The 21,329-nt window shown below is 42.7% G+C and overlaps 1 protein-coding gene across 1 annotated transcript in view; it reads right to left on the bottom strand.

Annotated features, from left to right (window-relative positions):
- The window catches only part of LOC139583364 (rho GTPase-activating protein 18-like), a 41,169-nt gene extending 24,421 nt beyond the window's left edge, over positions 1-16,748 (bottom strand). The window contains exon 1 of the mRNA XM_071414352.1: positions 16,483-16,748. Coding sequence (XP_071270453.1) covers positions 16,483-16,595 — 113 coding nt within the window. The 5' untranslated portion in view covers positions 16,596-16,748. The remainder of the gene's footprint in view (positions 1-16,482) is intronic.
- Between the last annotated feature and the right edge of the window lie 4,581 nt (positions 16,749-21,329).

Genomic DNA, 21,329 nt, shown 5'->3' with positions numbered 1-21,329 from the left:
AAAGCAGAGAGGGGGCTGAGAGTGGGTACGGAGGTCTGTAATCGGAGTAGAAACCAAGAGCCCTCCAATCATGACCTAATTCCTCCAAGAATGTCAACACCAGGGCCTGAGAGCCAAGGCCAGAGTCCAACAACAATACCCCAGAAAAGCATAACCATTTACACGTGTTTCGCCTCACTCACTGCAGCTTTAAACATGTCCGACCATCAACACCGCTCTGCAGCCAGTGTCCTTGCCCCACTGCTGAAAGGAAAGTATTGGAAGCGCGCCCTTCAAAACCTGCCAAAGCCACTTTGGCATCTCCTTCCTTCATAAGTGAATCAGCTAAAACCTTCTCCCAAAGCTCCTACTGATTCAATTGGCCATACACTTTTAGAAGCGATGAAATGAAACTTGTGCGCGTGCCAAATTGCTGACCGTAGCTCATGTGTCTAAAACCTAAAGACTTTCTTTATCTTTCTAATTTTAAAACTGTGCAAATAACAACACGTGTTGATCTTAAATCAGTGTGGTGGTTGAAACTAAAACTCATTTTCCTTAATAAGCCCCTGGCCAGGGGATGGAACATCTGGCTTTCCAAAAATAAACTTGGGGGTCTGGTGCATATGGTCCAAACCTGGTCACAGCTAACATTACATTCAATCTGGTTTGTAGGCTAAAGCTTAAGGCCAACCAACAACAACTGATCCAAAGTCAGTCCGCTATCAATCATTTCCTTGACCAGTCATACTATGGGCCTGACCTCGGTCTCTTTCTTGAACAGTCCCTTCAGTGACATTAAAAGACAAAAATGGGACTTTCCCCTTCCTACACATCTGATTATCTGAGTGGGAATAGACGACTGATCGCCAGTTCCTCCACCTGCCATCATCAGAACACCCCCTCATCACCAGGCCCCCCCACCTGCCTTCAACAGAACCCCCCCCCCCCCCCCCACCCTCATCAGCAAGGCTCCCCTCGCTCTCAACAGCAAGAGCCAAATTCCCTCCTACCAGTCACACAGAGAGTCTGGTCTAGCGCCGCAGGTCAGGAGACACTATTTAGTTTGCAGACCCTCTCAACACCCTCAGATCTACCTGGGGTCACTAAGGTCATTATGCCATCAAATAAAAGAGAAACACACGCATACATACACACACACACACACACACGCAACACACTAAAAAGAGGGGCTTGTGTGAGCACAGAGCACCCTTTTTTAGTAAAGGTCTGGTAAAAATCAGGGGCATTAACAGCAGGCTACATCCTCCAACTACAGATCAATAGAAACAAGGAGGTAATGGCTGCCTCTCACTGATTAATACACTTGATTGGGAATGTATAGGTTGCTTGAGTGGCGTTAGTGGGCGGATGGGGGTTTGTATGAAGAGTGGGATATGACCCATCACATCAGTAATGATTCATGAGTTGTATGGGGATGTTTTGGTCCAGTACCTTGATAAATGGATGATAGACTCAGGCCCTGGTCAGTGGTCACATGCTGGTCATGACATAACAAAGTGTCATCATATGTTGACTAACATCGCTGCCCGTGACTAATGTCCATCTATGGAAATTCAATGGAATACCATCTTGTGTTGTCTCCACTTTGTCCAGAACTCATGTTTTGGACTCCCGCAGCCAAAATAGCTCATGTAGTGTGGCATGAAGTCACGTCCCCCCCCACCCCACCTTTTTTGTTGATTAGCCTAGCATTACGTCACTGTCAAGTCTGCAGTAGAAATTGAAAATGGCCGCCAATAATCCTGTAAAATGGCCACTCATCCTTCTTCAACAAAGTACCTTTAACTGTATTTTCAAACCTGGTAGTTACATTACAAACAGCCTGTAACATCACAAGCTGATGTCAGTCATTTGGAAGGGAAAGCAGTGCATTTTGTGTGTGTTATTGTTCATGGAATTAAGGTCCATTGTGAGAAACAGGCTACTCTTGACTGCAGCAGCAGTTACATCCTGTTTGGCCTTTTAAAAGATAGCAGGAGCCTGGTATGCCATCATTACCAAATGGCCAAAGAGCAACTAGACATACAAAACATATCTATCTAGACTAGAGATGTACTATTATATGAATGTTATTGGACTGTAAACTCCTGACCTGTTGACAAAACAAAACAATAAAATGGCGAATGAAATAAAAAAGGGAAGTCGTTGAAACTTGCCATAATCACATAAGAAACAACCAAATGAACCACAGATTTAGGTAAACATAAGAAGAAGAAAAAATCCCCCCCATGTACAGTGTATTCTGAAAATATTCAAACCCCTTCCTCTTTTACGCATTTTGTTACGTTTCAGCTTTATTCTAAAATTAATGAAATACAACATTTTCCTCAATCTAGACACAATACCCTATAATGACAAAGCGAAAGCATATTTTTTTTGCTACTTAATTAAAAAACAAAAACACCTTATTTACATAAGTATTCAGATCCTTTGCTATGAGACTCAAAAATGGAGCTCAGGTGCATCCTGATCATCCTTGAGATGTTTCTACAACTTGATTGGAGTCCACCTGTCAAAAATTCAATTGTTTGGACATGATTTGGAAAGGCACACATACCTGTCTATATAAGTTCCCACAGTTGATAAAAACCATGAGGTCTAAGGAATTGCCCGTGGAGCACCGAGAGTATTGTCAAGGCACAGATCTGGGGAAGGTAACCAAAACATTTCTGCAGCATTGAAGTTCCGAGAACACAGTGGCCATGAATGGAAGAAGTTTGGAACCACCATGACTCTTCCTAGAGCTGGCCGCCCGGCCAAACTGAGCAATCGGGGGAGAAGGGCCTTGGTTAGGGAGGTGACCAAGAACCCGATGGTCACTCTGAAAGAGCTCCATAGTTTCTGTGTGGAGATGAGAGAACCTTCCAGAAGGACAACCATCTCTGCAGTACTCCACCATTCAGGCCTATGGTAGAGTGGCTAGACGAAAGCACATGACATCCCTCTTGGAGTTTGCCCAAAGGCACCTAAAGGACTCTCAGACCATGAGAAACAAGATTCTCTGATCTGATGAAACCAAGATTGAACTCTTTAACCTGAATGCCAAGCGTCACGTCTATAGGAAACCTGGCACCATCCCTACAGTGAAGCATGGTGGTGGCAGCATCATGCTGTGGGGGTGTTTTTTTCAGCAGCAGGGACTGGGAGACTAGTCAGGGTTGAGGGAAAGATTGACGGAGCAAAGTACAGAAAGATCCCTGATGAAAACCTGCTCCAGGGCGCTCAGGATATCAGACTGGGGTGAAGGTTCACCTTCCAACAGGACAACGACCCTAACCACACAGCCAAGACAACGCAGGAGTGGCTTCGGGACAAGTCTCTGAATATCCTTGAATGGCCCAGCCAGAGCCCGGACTTGAACCCGATCGAACATCTCATGAGAGACCTGAAAATAGCTGTGCAACGACGCTCCCCATCCAACCTGACAAAGCTTGAGAGGATCTGCAGAGAAGAATGGGAGAAACTCCCCAAATACAAGTGTGCCAAGCTTATAGCGTCATACCCAAGAAGACTCAAGGCTGTAATCGCTGCCAAAGGTGCTTCGACAAAGTAAAGGGTCTGAATAGTTATGTTAAATGTGATTTCAGATTTAAATGGATTTTATTTGCAAAAATTTATAAAAAACTTTTTTTGCTTTGTCATTATGGATATTGTGTGTAGATTAATGAGGGGAAAAAACAATTGAATCCATTTTAGAATAAGGCTGTAACGTAACAAAACGTGGAAAAAGTCAAGGGGTCTGAATACTTTCCGAATGCACTGTAAATGTGACAACGTTAAAGGAAAGGGTCACCCATTTTGTAATGTTATATTGTTTTTGTACATCTCTGAGTGATGTATCGATGCCCTGGGTCATTTAATGTTTTCATGTGTATCAGAGTTATTGGCATTCAAGCAGGCAGACATCCTACCAGTATGACATAGCACCGTGATAGAAACTTCCAGTGTGGTGAGGGAGACTTTATCAAGTTAGGCACATGAGCTCTTTAAACCTAGCCAAGTGCATTCAGTAAACTAAAAACATACTTTAAAAAGGGTTCACATATTATAGAAATGAAATCTAACATCTGGCCAACAGGCTCAAAAAGAACAGGTAAACTTTGGAATGACATTTGGGGTGACACCATTCCTAGTTTTAAAAGAGCTGCTGTTTGCTGGGGCACAGGTGGCCATCTGTAGCCCAAACAGGTGACCATCTGTAGCCCAAACAGGTGACCATCTGTAGCCCAAACAGGTGACCATCTGTAGCCCAAACAGGTGACCATCTGTAGCCCAAACAGGTGACCATCTGTAGCCCAAACAGGTGACCATCTGTAGCCCAAACAGGTGACCATCTGTAGCCCAAACAGGTGACCATCTGTAGCCCAAACAGGTGACCATCTGTAGCCCAAACAGGTTCAGAACATCAAATGATGCTTGAGAGGCCCTATTGTAGTCTCTGTTACATAAATACACATCCACAGCCTTTGAAAGCCTTTCAACCATGAGAGTTGCCTTCCATTTCTGTCAGGCTAGCATGTCCAACCCCATCTCAGTGTGGACTACACAACATAGTCAAAGTAACTGACTACAGTGTGCGCGTGTGAGTGTGTGAAAGAGAGAGAGCAGAGCGTCTGTCAACTCCATAGTGATCATTTCCCTTTCAAATTCACAAGTCTCCCCACTGCCTCCTGCCGTGCTATACAAAGCAATTATTGTAGGAAGAGGTAGTGAAACGAGGACAAAATTGGCACACATACTGCCAACACTCATTTCAGCCGTATCCTTTTTCTACTTTAGAGAGACAATCGTGTCAATTTGATATTATCCACATAATTATTCTGGTTGAAGATCATCTTTACATTGTTATAGTTGTCAGGTGCAATGTTATGACTTCAGGGGCTGCGCTACAGTAACAACCAACATCTCTCCATGAAAAATGGATCTAAGTACAAAGTAGCCATTAATCTCACAAATCACTGTCTTTTTATTGTCTTATTTTTTTATTTTGAAATAAGACGTTCCAGTAATCCTGTCACATCAGTCAGTTAACTCAAATTCAAGTAAAATCAAAACTACTTTCCTAACGTCAAAGTTCTGAATACAGACATGGGAGGAATGATTGCGTAATGGATCATTCACGTGCAGCATAGAATGGTAAAACAATAAATCCTGCACAGCAAATAAACAATTCTTCAGCTGATAAAGCAGCCGCTCACCCTCAACGGTTTACAATAGAGTCGCTGTCAAGTGTCCAACCTCTTCCCCTTTATCAGGGCGGAACAGCTTTTATAATCATCTGTGTGTGTAGGTGTAACAGTGTTGCTTCCGTCGCTCTCCTTGCCCCAACCTGGGCTCAAACCAGAAACCCTTTAAAACACATCAACCTCCCACAAAGCATCATTACCTATCACTCCACAAAATCCACTTGTCCTTGCAGAGCAAGGGAAACAACTACTTCAAGGTCTCAGAGCGAGTGATGCCACCGATTCAAAATGCTACTAGCGCACACCGCTAACTAGTTAGCCATTTCACACCGGTTACAGGGCGGCAGGTAGCCTAGCGGTTAGAGCGTCGGGCCAGTAACCGAAAGGTTGCTGGGTCGAATCCCCGAGCTGACAAGGTAAAAATCTGTTGTTCTGCCCCTTAACAAGACAGTTAGCCTACCGGGGAACAGTGGGTTGTCATTGTAAATAAGAATTTGTTCTTAACTGACTTGCCTAGTTAAATAAAGGTTACATTTAAAAAAGAAAAATACAGTTTGTTTACTTGTGTATAGTGGCAGCCCCTCTCTCCATATTCAAAGTCCTTCAGGTATAGAAATACAGCAGAGTAGATCAGTCTTTCTCCAGTCCAGTCATTATCCACTCAGGTATAAAATTACAGCCATTATAGGTGTAGATCAGCTCCTCTCTCCAGTCCCAAGCCCCTCAGGTATGTAGATCAGCTGTTCAGGATGGATTGGTTCTCTACCTCCGGAAGCTGATGAATGCCTAAACGTCAGTCAGCACGTACAGCTGTACCATCCATCTCTCACTCAGTCCTACCTGAGAGAGGAGGAGTGGAATGTGGACAGGCAGCATTGCCAAAAATACCAGACCAGGTAGTCACTCGCTCATTTGTCTCAGTCATCGTCCTATTTATTGCTAACCTATCACATTTTATCACTGGGTCGTTCCATATGAATTCAATAACTTTGACTGCACCCCTTTTGATTTGAACGAAACCTAAACGAAACGAAAAGGTGTGTAGTCAGAAAGTTATTGAATTCATATGGAATGATCCCACTGCACATTCAGGTATTTTATTTAAAAGGATTTATGGCAGGTATTTCGGTCCCGACATCTTCACCGTAGGAAGGTGGTTTCAATTCCACTACGTCAACACTGAATCAATGTGGGAAGTACTTGAGTAGTGTGCTTCGTTTCGGTCACCTCTTAAGTGATTAAGTTCAAATTCACCACAGTTTCAGTGACCACGCACGCACACACACTTACTTACAATTCAGTTCACCTAACCTGCTGAGTGAACAAAACATTAGGAACACCTGCTCTTTCCATGAAAAACTGACCAGGTGAAAGCTTTGATCCCTTATTGATGTCACTTGTTAAATCCACTTCAAAAATCAGTGTAGATGAAGGAGAGGAGACAGGTTATAGAGACATACCTCATTCTCGTTTCTGATAATCCCTCTGTGTACATTATGAACTATAGACCTTTGCTTCCATTGTGGTTTCCTTGAAACCTTATGAGTGCCTTTAGGGGACGTGTTCACTCACTAGGTAATAAAAGTACTGAGCTGTATGACGTCAGAAATAAAAATGTGCACACTTGACTAACCCGCCAATCAAATTGTATCTCCCTTACCACAAAATAACAGACTGCATTGCTTCACAGTGATATTTCCATTTCAACAAGGCATGCATTTCCCATCACAGGTGCATGTCAAAAGATGATAAAAACGTGTTGATAGAAACAGAAAATTCTTGAAACTCTCAAATGGGTTTCGCTGATCCATTTAGTCAGGCAGAAGAACAACTTCCTCAGGCTGGTCACTGTGTAGTTCCTCGTCACATTGCCCGAATACAAAACATGCTGTAAAAGCACTATAGTGAAATGGGAAGTGATTTATAGAAACGCTACCGTCCACAACAGACTAAGCTACCGTCCACAACAGACTAAGCTACCGTCCACAACAGACTAAGCTACCGTCCACAACAGACTTCTCCTGTGACATCAACACACTTCACAAGTGAAGTCACTGAACGTGGATATGGTAAATACCATGAGAAAAAAAGACAGAGTTTTTGGAAAACGTGGTCGCATAAAAAAAATTGATTTTACTGTAATTCTGTTAGCAAAATATGCATCTGCACATGTGCACAGTAAATGAAATGTGAAATGTTTCTGCGTAAATTGTTTAAAGTAATCCTTGTGCATAGAGTTTGAAAATCAATGGTTTATGTTTGGCATACATTTTAAAGCGAAAAATCTGAGTCTCCGTTATCATGAAAATGCCAATAACCAAACATGTAAAAACCAGAAATCCTACATGCAACTAGTCATCCATTCCAAACAATCTTTCAAAACCACCAAAACAGTCACCCATAAATAGCCACCCATAAACAGTCACCCAATATCCATGTTTATAGTTTTCAGTCGTGTTTGTTCCAAAACATCTCCGTTAGCCTAACAGCACAGCAATACCATACCAATATAGCAATAACACCAATTACCACAGAAGCGGTTGAAAGACAGCGAAGAGCCGGTCTTTCACCAGCTACAATAGGCACATTCATGGGGAGACACCCGTGTGCCAAGGGTTACCATTGTGTGTCTGACAACTCAATGGAGGATAAGCTTTGAAAATAATCCTGCCGGTGACCCAAATGCACAAACCCACGTGCCGGTCCCGAAACGAACGTCAGCACACACATCAAAAAGGTGCACACACGCCAAAACAGAGTGCATGATTGTGCGTGCGCACACACACAGCTCTTGCCTTTAGCCTGTGGGAATGATGTCACCCGGGAGTGAGAGACACATGATCCCGTTGTACAGCAGCGCTCTCAGAGTGGTGAAGGTGGATCCCCTCTGTGTCCATCTGATTTCTCTGTGTTCAATTATTTTGTGCCACTTTTCTGTTTTTTTATCATCAGTCGTGGTGGTGTGACCAGCTGTGCCCTCTACAATCAAGAGGCTTTGACTCAACAATCACTTCAGATGGTGCTAGATTGGGAGATTAATTTCAAAATCAAATCAAATCAAATTTTATTAGTCACATACACATGGTTAGCAGATGTTAATGCGAGTGTAGCGAAATGCTTGTGCTTCTAGTTCCGACAATGCAGTAATAACCAACAAGTAATCTAACCTAACAATTCCACAACTACTACCTTACACACACACACAAGTGTAAAGGGATAAAGAATATGTACATAAAGATATATGAATGAGTGGTGGTACAGAACGGCATAGGCAAGATGCAGTAGATCAGGGGTGTCAAACTCATTTCGCATCGTGGGCCACATACGGCCTAGGGAGATGTCAAGTGGGCCGGACCATTAAAATTATACCATACTCTGCTATAAATAACCAAAATATCATGTCTTTCCTTTGTTTTGGTGTAAAGAAGCACAAGAACATTAGGAAAATATTGAAATTTAATGAACTATCCTTTTACAAAACATTTCATGAAACACCTCATATTTCCTTAGACAAATGTGCAATTTACTTTTATCATTCACAAATATGCATTGCAACTGATCCCACTGATTGTACAAAGGCACAAAACTTTAATTGCAAGCCGTCATATTTTTCGCTGTGATGAGTCTCGTAGTGGCGTCGAATATTATATTCCTTCAATACCGAAACTTGTTGCAAACACACCAAGCACGAAGGTTTTCCGTGCATCTCTGTAAATAAATAGGACGTGGTCCATTTTTCTTTGAAAATTCTACACTCCTTATCTACTTTTCTCCGTTTGGATAACGACATTTTGGCTAATGAGGGTGTAGCGGAGAGGTAGAGACCAAGGTATTAACAACGTCGTAACAAGCAGCAGATGGCGCATTGATACCGTCTGCTGTTTTCAGTCTGTCTCAGTGATGCGGCTTGTCTTCTACTCTGATGGAAAGAGTGCGCCCCTTAGCGGATAATCCATGAATTGCAGCGAATTAAAAATATTAATTCCATGTCTTTTATGCATTTTTTCCACTTTCAAATTATCCTGCGGGCCTGATCGAACCTCCTTGGGGGCCGGTTCCGGCCCGCGGGCCGTATGTTTGACACCCCTGCAGTAGATGGTATAGAGTACGGTATATACATATGAGATGAGTACTGTAGGGTATGTAAACATAAAGTGGCATAGTTTAAAGTGGCTAGTGGTACATGTATTACATAAAGATGGCAAGATGCAGTAGATGATATAGAGTACAGTATATACATATGAGATGGGTAATGTAGGGTATGTAAACATTATATTAAGTGGCATTGTTTAAAGTGGCTAGTGGTACATTTTTACATAATTTCCATCAATTCCCATTTTTAAAGTGGCTGGAGTTGAGTCAGTATGTTGGCAGCGGCCGCTAAATGTTAGTGGTGGCTGTTTAACAGTCTGATGGCCTTGAGATAGAAGCTGTTTTTCAGTCTCTCGGTCCCTGCTTTGATGCACCTGTACTGACCTCGCCTTCTGGATGATAGCGGGGTGAACAGGCAGTGGCTTGGGTGGTTGTTGTCCTTGATGATCTTTATGGCCTTCCTGTGACATCGGGTGGTGTAGGTGTCCTGGAGGGCAGGTAGTTTGCCCCCGGTGATGCGTTCTGCAGACCTCACTACCCTCTGGAGAGCCTTACGGTTGTGGGCGGAGCAGTTGCCGTACCAGGCGGTGATACAGCCCGACAGGATGCTCTCGATTGTGCATCTGTAGAAGTTTGTGAGTGCTTTTGGTGACAAGCCGAATTTCTTCAGCCTCCTGAGGTTGAAGAGGCGCTGCTGCGCCTTCTTCACAACGCTGTCTGTGTGGGTGGACCAATTCAGTTTGTCCGTGATGTGTACACCGAGGAACTTAAAACTTTCCACCTTCTCCACTACTGACCCGTCGATGTGGATAGGGGGGTGCTCCCTCTGCTGTTTCCTGAAGTCCACAATCATCTCCTTTGTTTTGTTGACGTTGAGTGTGAGGTTATTTTCCTGACACCACACTCCGAGGGCCCTCACCTCCTCCCTGTAGGCCGTCTCGTCGTTGTTGGTAATCAAGCCTACCACTGTAGTGTCATCCGCAAACTTGATGATTGAGTTGGAGGCGTGCATGGCCACGCAGTCGTGGGTGAACAGGGAGTACAGGAGAGGGCTCAGAACGCACCCTTGTGGGGCCCCAGTGTTGAGGATCAGCGGGGTGGAGATGTTGTTACCTACCCTCACCACCTGGGGGCGGCCCGTCAGGAAGTCCAGGACCCAGTTGCACAGGGCGGGGTCGAGACCCAGGGTCTCGAGCTTGATGACGAGTTTGGAGGGTACTATGGTGTTAAATGCTGAGCTGTAATCGATGAACAGCATTCTCACATGGGTATTCCTCTTGTCCAGATGGGTTAGGGCAGTGTGCAGTGTGGTTGCGATTGCGTCGTCTGTGGACCTATTGGGTCGGTAAGCAAATTGGAGTGGGTCTAGGGTGTCCGGTAGGGTGGAGGTGATATGGTCCTTGACTAGTCTCTCAAAGCACTTCATGATGACGGAAGTGAGTGCTACGGGGCGGTAGTCGTTTAGCTCAGTTACCTTAGCTTTCTTGGGAACGGGAACAATGGTGGCCCTCTTGAAGCATGTGGGAACAGCAGACTGGGATAAGGATTGATTGAATATGTCCGTAAACACACCAGCCAGCTGGTCTGCGCATGCTCTGAGGACGCGGCTGGGAATGCCGTCTGGGCCTGCAGCCTTGCGAGGGTTAACACGTTTAAATGTTTTACTCACCTCGGCTGCAGTGAAGGAGAGCCCGCAGGTTTTGGTAGGGGGCCGTGTCAGTGGCACTGTATTGTCCTCAAAGCGGGCAAAAAAGTTGTTTAGCCTGTCTGGGAGCAAGACATCCTGGTCCGCGACGGGGCTGGTTTTCTTTTTGTAATCCGTGATTGACTGTAGACCCTGCCACATACCTCTTGTGTCTGAGCTGTTGAATTGCGACTCGATTTTGTCTCTGTACTGGGACTTAGCCTGTTTGATTGCCTTGCGGAGAGAATAGCTACACTGTTTGTATTCGGTCATGCTTCCGGTCACCTTGCCCTGGTTAAAAGCAGTGGTTCGCGCTTTCAGTTTCACGCGAATGCTGCCGTCAATCCACGGTTTCTGGTTTGGGAATGTTTTAATCGTTGCTGTGGGTACGACATCGTCAATGCACTTCCTAATGAACTCGCTCACCGAATCAGCATATTCGTCAATATTGTTGTTGGACGCGATGCGGAACATATTCCAATCCGCGTGATCGAAGCAGTCTTGAAGCGTGGATTCAGATTGGTCGGACCAGCGTTGAACAGACCTGAGCGCGGGAGCTTGTTGTTTGAGTTTCTGTTTGTAGGCTGGAATCAACAAAATGGAGTCGTGGTCAGCTTTTCCGAAAGGGGGGCGGGGGAGGGCCTTATATGCGTCGCGGAAATTAGTATAACAATGATCTAGGGTTTTTCCAGCCCTGGTGGCACAATCGATATGCTGATACAATTTAGGGAGTTTTGTTTTTAGATTAGCCTTGTTAAAATCCCCAGCTACGATGAATGCAGCCTCAGGGTGTGTGGTTTCCAGTTTACAAAGAGTCAGATAAAGTTCGTTCAGGGCCATCGATGTGTCTGCTTGGGGGGGAATATATACGGCTGTGATTATGATTGAAGAGAATTCCCTTGGTAGATAATGCGGTCGACATTTGATTGTGAGGAGTTCTAGATCAGGTGAACAGAATGACTTGAGTTCCTGTGTGTTGTTATGATGATCACACCACTTCTCGTTAATCATAAGGCATACCCCCCCGCCCCTCTTCTTACCGGAAAGATGTTTGTTTCTGTCGGCGCGATGCATGAAGAAACCAGCTGGCTGCACCGACTCCGTTAGCGTCCCTTGAGTTAGCCATGTTTCCGTGAAGCAGAGCACGTTGCAATCCCTGATGTCTCTCTGGAATGCTACCCGTGCTCGGATTTCATCAACCTTATTGTCAAGAGACTGGACATTGGCGAGTAGTATGCTAGGGAGTGGAGCGCGATGTGCCCATCTCCGAAGCCTGACCACGAGACCGCCCCGTTTGCCCCTTTTTCGGCGTCGCACAGGGTCGCCGGCTGGGATCAGATCCATTGTATTGGGTGGAAGGCAAAACACTGGATCCGTTTCGGGAAAGTCATATTCCTGGTAGGAACGATGATGAGTTGACGTTAATCGTATATTCAGTAGTTCCTCCCGACTGTATGTAATGAAACCTAAGATTACCTGGGGTACCGATGTAAGAAATAACACATAGAAAAACAAAATACTGCATATTTTCCAAGGAACGCGAAGCGAGGCGGCCATCTCTTTTCGGCGCCGGAAGTATTACGGGTTAGATTATGGGTCAAATGAATAATGAAGTGGGCTAATTAATAAAGAAAGCCGAGCTCTCATTAAAATAAATTAACCCACTCCCAAAAGCACAGGCTTTAATGGCCTGGATAAAATACAACTAGAACAGTTTAAACAGCTGAAGGCTAAAATACAACTAGAACAGTTTAAACAGCAAGTGTGTCTTTCAAATGTCAATGAATTTTCCTGATGTTGTCACCAGTTAATCTCCAGTTAAAATTCTGTTCTTAGACAAACGTCCTTAAAGTTATTGCTCAGATCTTCAGATGACTTGTCATTTCAGTGTTTCCCCAATGATTTTTTTCAGCAGTGGAGGCAAAGTTAGTGTTTTACATTTTGAGGTTTTAAAGCTAATTTCTTGCAATTCTACACATTTTTGCTGTGGTTTATGCCGTACTCATATGTTATCTGAGTGACTCAAACATAACAAAATGACATTTTAGATTCTCCCTGACAGTCTGGTTTATATTCTGGGGCTGGTTAGTTCTCACAGATTATCTTATAAAAATAATATATAGCTCCATTATCTTTTCTACATACTTGATATCTGTTTTTATTCATTCAAGTTTACAGTGGGGGGGGGGGGGGGCTATCCTCAGTTGAAACAAAGAGGTGAGCTCCCTGCCACTGTTTCGGTAAAAAGCTTACAGATGGTGCCTCCTGAGTGGCCCAGCAGTGCTTAAGGCATCACTACAGGCCCGGGTTCGATCCCAGGCTGTGTGACAGGTGGCCATGACCGGAAGACCCATGAAGCAGTGCACAATTGGCCCAGCGTCGACAGGTTAGGGAAGGGTATGGCTGGCCAGGATTTCCTTGTCCCATCGCACTCTAGCAACTCCTTGTGGCGGGCCGGGCACCTGCAAGCTGACTTGGTCGCCAGTTGTTTCCTCCGATACATTGGTGCGGTTGGCTTCCGGATTAAGTGAGCAGTGCGATTTGGCAGGGTCGTGTTACAGAGCACGCATGGCTCTCAACTGTCGCCTCTCCCGAATCCGTAGGGGAGTTGCAGCGATGGGACAAGACTGTAACTACCAATTGAATATCACGAAATTGGGGAGAAAAAAAAGGGGTAAAAGTACAAAATAATTAAGGATGGGGCTGCAGAAATGTAACCACTCAAATTCATAGACAGAGATATGGATGCAAGGACTGACCATCCATGATTTAGAAATTTGAGGCTATACGGTGTTTGTTTACATTAACTTTGTTTAAACATTGGAGTAAAACAAGCTCATATTTTGGATGAAAGTTGTAATCATGTCAGTCTGATCAGTGAAAGTACTGTAACGTACATCATAAGGGCCATTACTATAAGTGACGTTGCCTACTGTATGTTCTGATACCCTTGTATAAACAGCAGAGAACCACCATGTTCCTCATGCTTATCTAACCTTGTACTGGTAGTCAAAGCATCATTCCATGTGAAAACATGTGGCCCGTTTTGTCTTAACACATTACTGCCATCAGATTATTATGTTCACCCAAAATATTTTTTACAATTTTCACCATTACATCTACAAAAACATTTGATTATCTTTCACACTAAAAAGTGTTTTTCAACGTAAATTAATTCAAGAGCAATACTGAGAAGACATAATATCACAAGGGTAAAATCCAACTTTTTGGCATGCCACACAAAAAGAGGCTGGCTCCCCTGTCGGTGCCTGACCCTGGGTAGCTCGTGGCTGCCATCACCCGTCAATGACACGCACAAGTACACACACGGGACAAGTAGCCAAACAAACGGAGCGTCTGGGCAAACTGGCCACAACTGGGCATGCTGGGAGGACAGATGTTCTGAGGTTGTTCAGGTGGGGCAACACAGTGGAACATACGGTCAGTACAGACCATAGACCGTATCGTACCTACTACAGTACAAGCCAACAGCTATCTCACATATCATTGGAAATAGAGTGAATTCTAAAGAAAGTGTTCAAATAACAGAACATCTAGTCAACGGCGTGTGAGAGTTAATTTCTTACTCAAGAACAGATTTAGATACAATTATTTTTAAAGACTTAAGTATAAGGATATTTTATCTATATTATTTTAGCCTAATATTTCTATAGGTCTTAATGTAATGAATTAATGGTTAGAATGGAGGAGAGAGCCCGTGAAATGTTGTGTGAAGTCTAAATTTACAGCACAGTGGTTACTTCCCAAGAACCATAACAAACAGAGGACTCCATAAATACACATTCCAGTTCAATGCCAGATGAGTGTAGCCCTGCCAAAGAAGTAAAATACAGCCAACCTTAACATACACACAGCTAGGTGAAGTGACCTGGCAGTTCAATCCGTCTACAGTCGTATTCACTACGCACAAAACAGAGGAAAACAGACTTAAACAAGGCCTACCGGAACTTGTCCAATAACAAACACACATTTTTGTTTTCTGTTGCAAAATGTTTTGCTACGGTGTGCCCTAATGAATACGACTCCGCAATCCTAGATGATTGGCTTGTTAAATCCGCTACTGGAGACATGGTGAAACCTGAACAATTTCTTATCCCTTTTGTTTGTGTGTGTCTATATAAAAAAAAAATAGCTATTTATAATTACACATAATTACAGTTGTTATGTTCAATGGCCGTACCCAGACATAATCGGCTTTATAAATGTCCCCTTGTGCTCTGTGCAGTGCCTGCCAAGTGACTGCCTGCAAATTGAGTGTTTTGCTGTTTGACTCACCTGAAAGTCAACCCAGCCAGAGTGAGCTATACTTCTCCATCTCAACAATAGGCAAGTTAATTTTGCATGGCCCGGGTGGTTGGAATTTATACATTTTAGACCCTTCCATTGGTCCTTAAGTGAAATCTCCACCCACTGGGCCATAAAAAAAAAAATACTCGCCCATTACTAATAGGTCATTAACCAATCACATTCAGCAAATCCCCTACAGAGGGAGTTTCCTTTGAATCCATTTTCCCATTCACCGTGTTTGTGGTGGTCATAAACTGGATCATAACATCAAAAGTAGCAAAGCACCCACTCTGGAAATGTAAGGTACTTGTAGAGTATATTGTTAAAAACAATGTCTAAAAATAAACTAAATTAAAAAAGGGGTACTTTGGATATATTCATGTTAATATTTATGTTGAATAAATGAATGTTAAAAAAAATATTCTGAATCTTGACATACTCCATCTTTTATCACTGACACCAATATGTCTATCATGTACAGTTAATGAATCATAATTTTTCTACAGGAGGCATGTAGGCTTATAGGTCTTAAAAGGGGATTAAAATGGCCACTTTCATCATGATTTTCTTAAAAAAGGTTTGTGACTCAAATGAAAAAAACATATCAAACATGCTTCCTACCAAGTTTGTTTCTATGAGAGAATTGACAGAACAATCTGAGACACCCCAAAAAAAGTCAGGCTTTCCTGATGTAGAAATGCTCAAATCCTGACCTAGTGACTCATCAGAAACTATAATGTAAAACTGACGTCAGATCTGTGCCAGCAAGCAATATCATCCTGCAAATGTGCAGTTAATGCATCCAATAGGCTAAGAACGTATTATCATCGGCACATCTTTGTTTGATAGGCTACACTTGAAAATCACTTCAAGTCTTAAGCGTGTCAGAACTGTGTCACATACCGTATGTGGTGCTATGCAGAAACCAACAAGACACTTCAGCAGAAACCAACGCAACAATTCCATGAACATCTTCAAAGCTTTTTGTATAGAGCTAGGCTACTCACCATCACCGTCAGTAGCGAGGCAGTAAACTTCTGACAGCAGAGACTATAATTTAAAGTCCCAATTTCCCACGCTCTCAAAGCGCTTTACCCAGTCCTATTTGTTTGAACATTATATCAATGGATATTATATATTATATCAATTATATTAACACAATAACATTCATTTATGTTGCAGCTTTTCCATCAATAAAGTGCCAGTTACCTGCAAGGAGAGTGTCTTGGAGACGCATAGCCCTCATCCACCAAATGTATCCTGGACGGTGCGTATGAATGGTATGCTGTTAAAATTACACTGCACGAGTCTTTCATTTCCATCGCTCAACGCCAAAATATCATAGCAAAGTAAACGCCTAGCTACTTTAACCAGCGGGGTTGAGTGTTGCCTACTTTGCATCGGCACACGCTGCGCTACTCTTGTCAGAAAATGAATGAAGCAATCGACCGCTGCTACTCTCACGCATGCTCGCGGTGAAACCCGACACCACGGCTCGAGAGTACGACAATAAAACATTAAGGAGTAGGCAGTGATTTAAAACCAGCACACACACAAATAACCTCAAGGAATTAGAAGACCCCTGGTTTAGGGACACCTTTAAGAAAAAAAACACACTTTCCAGTGGAAGTTGGGCTTATTTGCATAAAACATCTCACTTCCATATGTAAATGAAATAGACCTTTGGGCAAATGTCAACATTATTAAACGTGTATATTTTATCTCATTCTTCAGCCTTGTATTGTTCTAAACCAAATAGTTAAATAAAATCATTCACTGAGTGACAGAATTTGAAAGGTCAGTGGTGATTTTGTATGCCCCCTTGTCTCCATCTTACCCATCTTCATTACGTTTTTATGTGTATAGTTGCTTTGTTTACATTCAGTCAGTTGAGAGATTATAGAAACTGACCACCTCACCAGAGGAATATTCATTTGTCAGATTCCCTTGAAAAACGTTTCCTCTGTTGCAAAACAGTTTGCAATGGAATTTTTTTTACTCCAAATGGAAAATGTTTTACAACAAAAAAAGAGAGTTTCTATTGGAAAAATGAATGTAGCAAGGTCCCTCACAGTTTGTTTCTGTTTGCTTCCGTTTGGTTCCTCAAGTAAATGGCAAACAAAACGTTTAACAATGGAATTCGACTAATGAATTCCCCCCAATGACTGTCATTGTGCTGCTAGAGCTCAGGTAATGGGGAAAGTCTATACCATCCCATACAAGTTTAAATCTCTTTTTTTTCACCTTTATTTAACCAGGTAGGCAAGTTGAGAACAAGTTCTCATTTACAATTGTGACCTGGCCAAGATAAAGCAAAGCAGTTCGACACATACAACAACACAGAGTTACACATGGAGTAAAACAAACATACAGTCAATAATACAGTAGAAAAATAAGTCTATATACAATGTGAGCAAGTGAGGTGAGATAAGGGAGGTGAAGGCAAAAAAAGGCCATGGTGGCGAAGTAAATACAATATAGCAAGTAAAACACTGGAATGGTTGATTTGCAGTGGAAGAATGTGCAAAGTATAAGGAGTGGTGACGTTCTCACACAAGTTACCTGATAGGTAGTAACCTTTGTGTCAATGGTACTGACCAACAGTGACATCTAGAGCCATCTAGAGCCCTGTGTTTTGTGCAATAATGTGACATGCTTGGATTTGAACCTTTATTCAGAGATGTTCATCAAACTGTCCCCTTTTCTTTTTAAGTCAGATGGTCCAACACCGTCCTCAGACAATTGCTTTCATTTTTGGTGTAATTCTCATTTCTGTATAAGGTTTAAAATACAGGATAAAATCTTGCTTGGTCACATGATTGCACAAAACACAGGGCCTTGCATAGCCTATAATCTGCCCAATGGTATCATGATGAGAGGTCCACGTGGGGTGGTTCTCCTCATTCAGCACACTGATCTGATAGCTAGTGACCAGCAGTGAATTCATACAGTATAACTCATATAACCTGGTCAATTTTAAATGTACAGACCTCAACAATGGGGAGACAGCCCTAATGAACTAAATGTATCTCTACCAAATGAAGTAGTCATTTCTTATGAGCTAACCTGGGCCATTTGTTGTAACAATGTAAAAAGTTATATTTGAATCTTCTCTGAATCTTCTCAGCACATTGTGTGTATTTTCATCCCAACTGAGTAATGCTGGCGCTTTGCCATGTTCTGAATAGAAAGGAAAGGGTTAACAGGTGTCTTGTGCTTTGGTATTTCTGTTGGGAGGGAGAGCGTCTCCACGCTCACTACATAGTATAGGGGTTAGAATTAAAAAATAAAAATAAAATAATAATAATATCGCTTTGATACTATTTTCACAAGTAGGTGGTAAAATTTCACAACTCTTAGTACAAAAAACAGATAATCAAAACACTGTTTTTTTTTAACTTTAAGCACATTTTCAATTGATAAGTACAACACACAAAATCACACAGTAACGTTTTCACCAAACCTAATCAGTGTTTCATCTAGAATACCTTTCATATAAAGTAATTGCCTTTCACAATGCAATGTTCACAATATTTTTCATATGATTCTCTTATCATTAAAACTAAAATCATCATTTTTGGGACAAATCACTCGCTCAATGCTAAACCTCTTTTAGATGTAATAATGTGGCTATTGAGCAAGTCGAGGAGACTAAACTGCTGGGTGTATCCCTTGATAGCAAGCCTTTATGGTCAGAACATATAGGCTCAATGGTTGCTAAAATGGGAAGAGGTCTGTCCATGATAGGGCGTTGCTCTGCCTTCTTGACATGTCAGTCAAGCAGACAGGTCCTAGGTCCTAGTGATGGTGCTTGATTTTGCTGTGAACCATCACACGGATATCTTTGTTGATGAAGCGGACTTCAACCTGGCCAAAACTGTGCGCCATGGGCGAACCTCATCGGCTAACGAGTGACCATCCAAGTGCCTGGACAACATGAGGGAAACATCTCCATGTGCGCAGCTATCACTGAAGATGGTGTGGTAGGACTTAGGCCATTACTTGGATCCTACAACATTGCACACTTTCTCAAGGAAATTGAGCAGGCCTGTCAAGGTGAAGGGGTCACCTATGTCATTGTGTGGGACAATGTCAGGTTCCACCATGCGCAGGTGGTTCAGGCATGGTTTCGGGCCCATCCCCGATTCATGACCCTATACCTGCCCCCACACTATCCTTTCCTTAACCCTATTGAGGAGTTTTTTACAGCACGGAGGTGGAAGGTGTACGAGCGCCGTCCCGTCCCCATGAGTGTGCCACCCTCCTGGCCATGGATGGGCATGCGAGGACATCAATGCAGACCAATGTCAAGCTTGGATTCGCGCTGCCAAAAGGTTTTTCCCGCAGTGCATGAACAATGAGGACATTCACTGGGATGTGGATGAGAATTTATGGCCAAATGCTCAAGACAGGCTTGATGCAAATGAATGCGTGCTAAACATTGTTTTATTTTCATTAATTTAATTTCTTAAATTTAATTTCTTACATTTCATTACAGACACAGTACACCTGTGTTGCGATTATATCTGAAAAATAACATTTTATTTGCATATATGCTTGTAGAGGATGTCTTCATTGAGCACACCTTTGATTACACATTGGAAAGATATTATGGAAATGATAGATTTGTTGTGTAAGTCTATTGCCTATTGGGAAACCTGTCATTTACAGTACTGTAGCATGTTACTTTCAGCACTTCTAAGGGCGATTTGAAACGCGTGTGTTGCATTGTCTGCTATTGGATTAACTGGCAGTTAAAACAACAACAATTTAAAAATGTCATTAGGTTGTGTTTTGGTGATTTAACCAATGTTCTCAATACATTTCACAGTAGATGTATATTTTGAATCAATGGTTGTGTGATGAGAGATGAACGCACAATTACAGGTTTTGAATGAAAGACTGGCGCTGTATTACAAGTGTAACCAGTTTGGAGTTTTGTACAACATTTTTTGAAAATGTACCACATACTTGTGAAAACAATACCAAAGCGATTAAAAACAACAACAAACACATCTCCTGTAGCCCGGTGACTTACATAACTGAGGCACTACGCAGGGGAATTCAGGGAACTGGAGGACTATCGCAGTGAGGCACGTGGGCTGATAGGCACATTTCCTCATTCACCTAAGAGCCCTCATCTTTGCTATCCTCTGAAGAGATTCAATGTAGCCTATGAATGTGCTATTTGCAGGAGTAAACAACCGGATCATTAATGTTCATACAGTCATTGGAATGCATGTAACAACTGGAAGTTATAGTGTCTCGAGAGTCAGTATTGTACAAAGGAATCCTACTAATAATTTTTGCAATACCTTCAATGACACTGTAGATTGAGATACATTGTAATTTTCAGCCACCCCAGCCTCCACAACAACCCTTATAATCCCTGTTGAAATCTTCATGTGAACTGTAGACAGATCCCATTTAGGTGGATAGATAGCCCTCCTATCTGACAAGCAGAGGATTTGGCAGGACTCCCAGTTGATGTTATTGGAAAATAAGTAGCCTTGGTTGGTGTGTTTCTGAGCTCCCATCATATTTCCTAAGACATTGTTCTCTTCATCCTGATCAAGTTCAAAGGTCAATAAAGATTGGCATCTACCTTGTTGACTTATTGGAGATAGTGAAAAGATCAAGTGTAACATAATTTCAACGTTTCTCAGTGTATCTGTGGCAGGGAGAGACAGTCCTTTATATCCAGGTATTTAATCTCTGCTATCCAACGGGTAACAGGATAGAGCAACATTTTTAGGCACTGAAAGCCATATGACGATGAGGAGCAGTAAAAAAAAAGAAATGTTCTGTAGAGCAAAGATGCTATCTGGTGTTTTGCGGTAACTCAACCTGTTCCAGTCTCAAGGTGTAACGTTAGCTTTCAGACAGTTTTGTTTACCTCGAACCTCCCCCATTTTGTCCCAGCAGGCGAAGAGGAGCCTCACTGATCCCCCCCCATTCATTAATTCAAACCAAAACATTTCCTTTTAGGGCTGAACAAATCCTCAGTAAAAACATGTCCATTGATGTGCGACCCGTCTGTCGCCCTGCCCTGTACG

The sequence above is a fragment of the Salvelinus alpinus genome, chromosome 8 (assembly GCF_045679555.1).
Source record: "Salvelinus alpinus chromosome 8, SLU_Salpinus.1, whole genome shotgun sequence".
Lineage (NCBI taxonomy): Eukaryota > Metazoa > Chordata > Actinopteri > Salmoniformes > Salmonidae > Salvelinus > Salvelinus alpinus.
The sequence above is the reverse complement of the archived record's forward strand: the minus strand, read 5'-3'. Positions and strand labels throughout refer to the sequence as shown.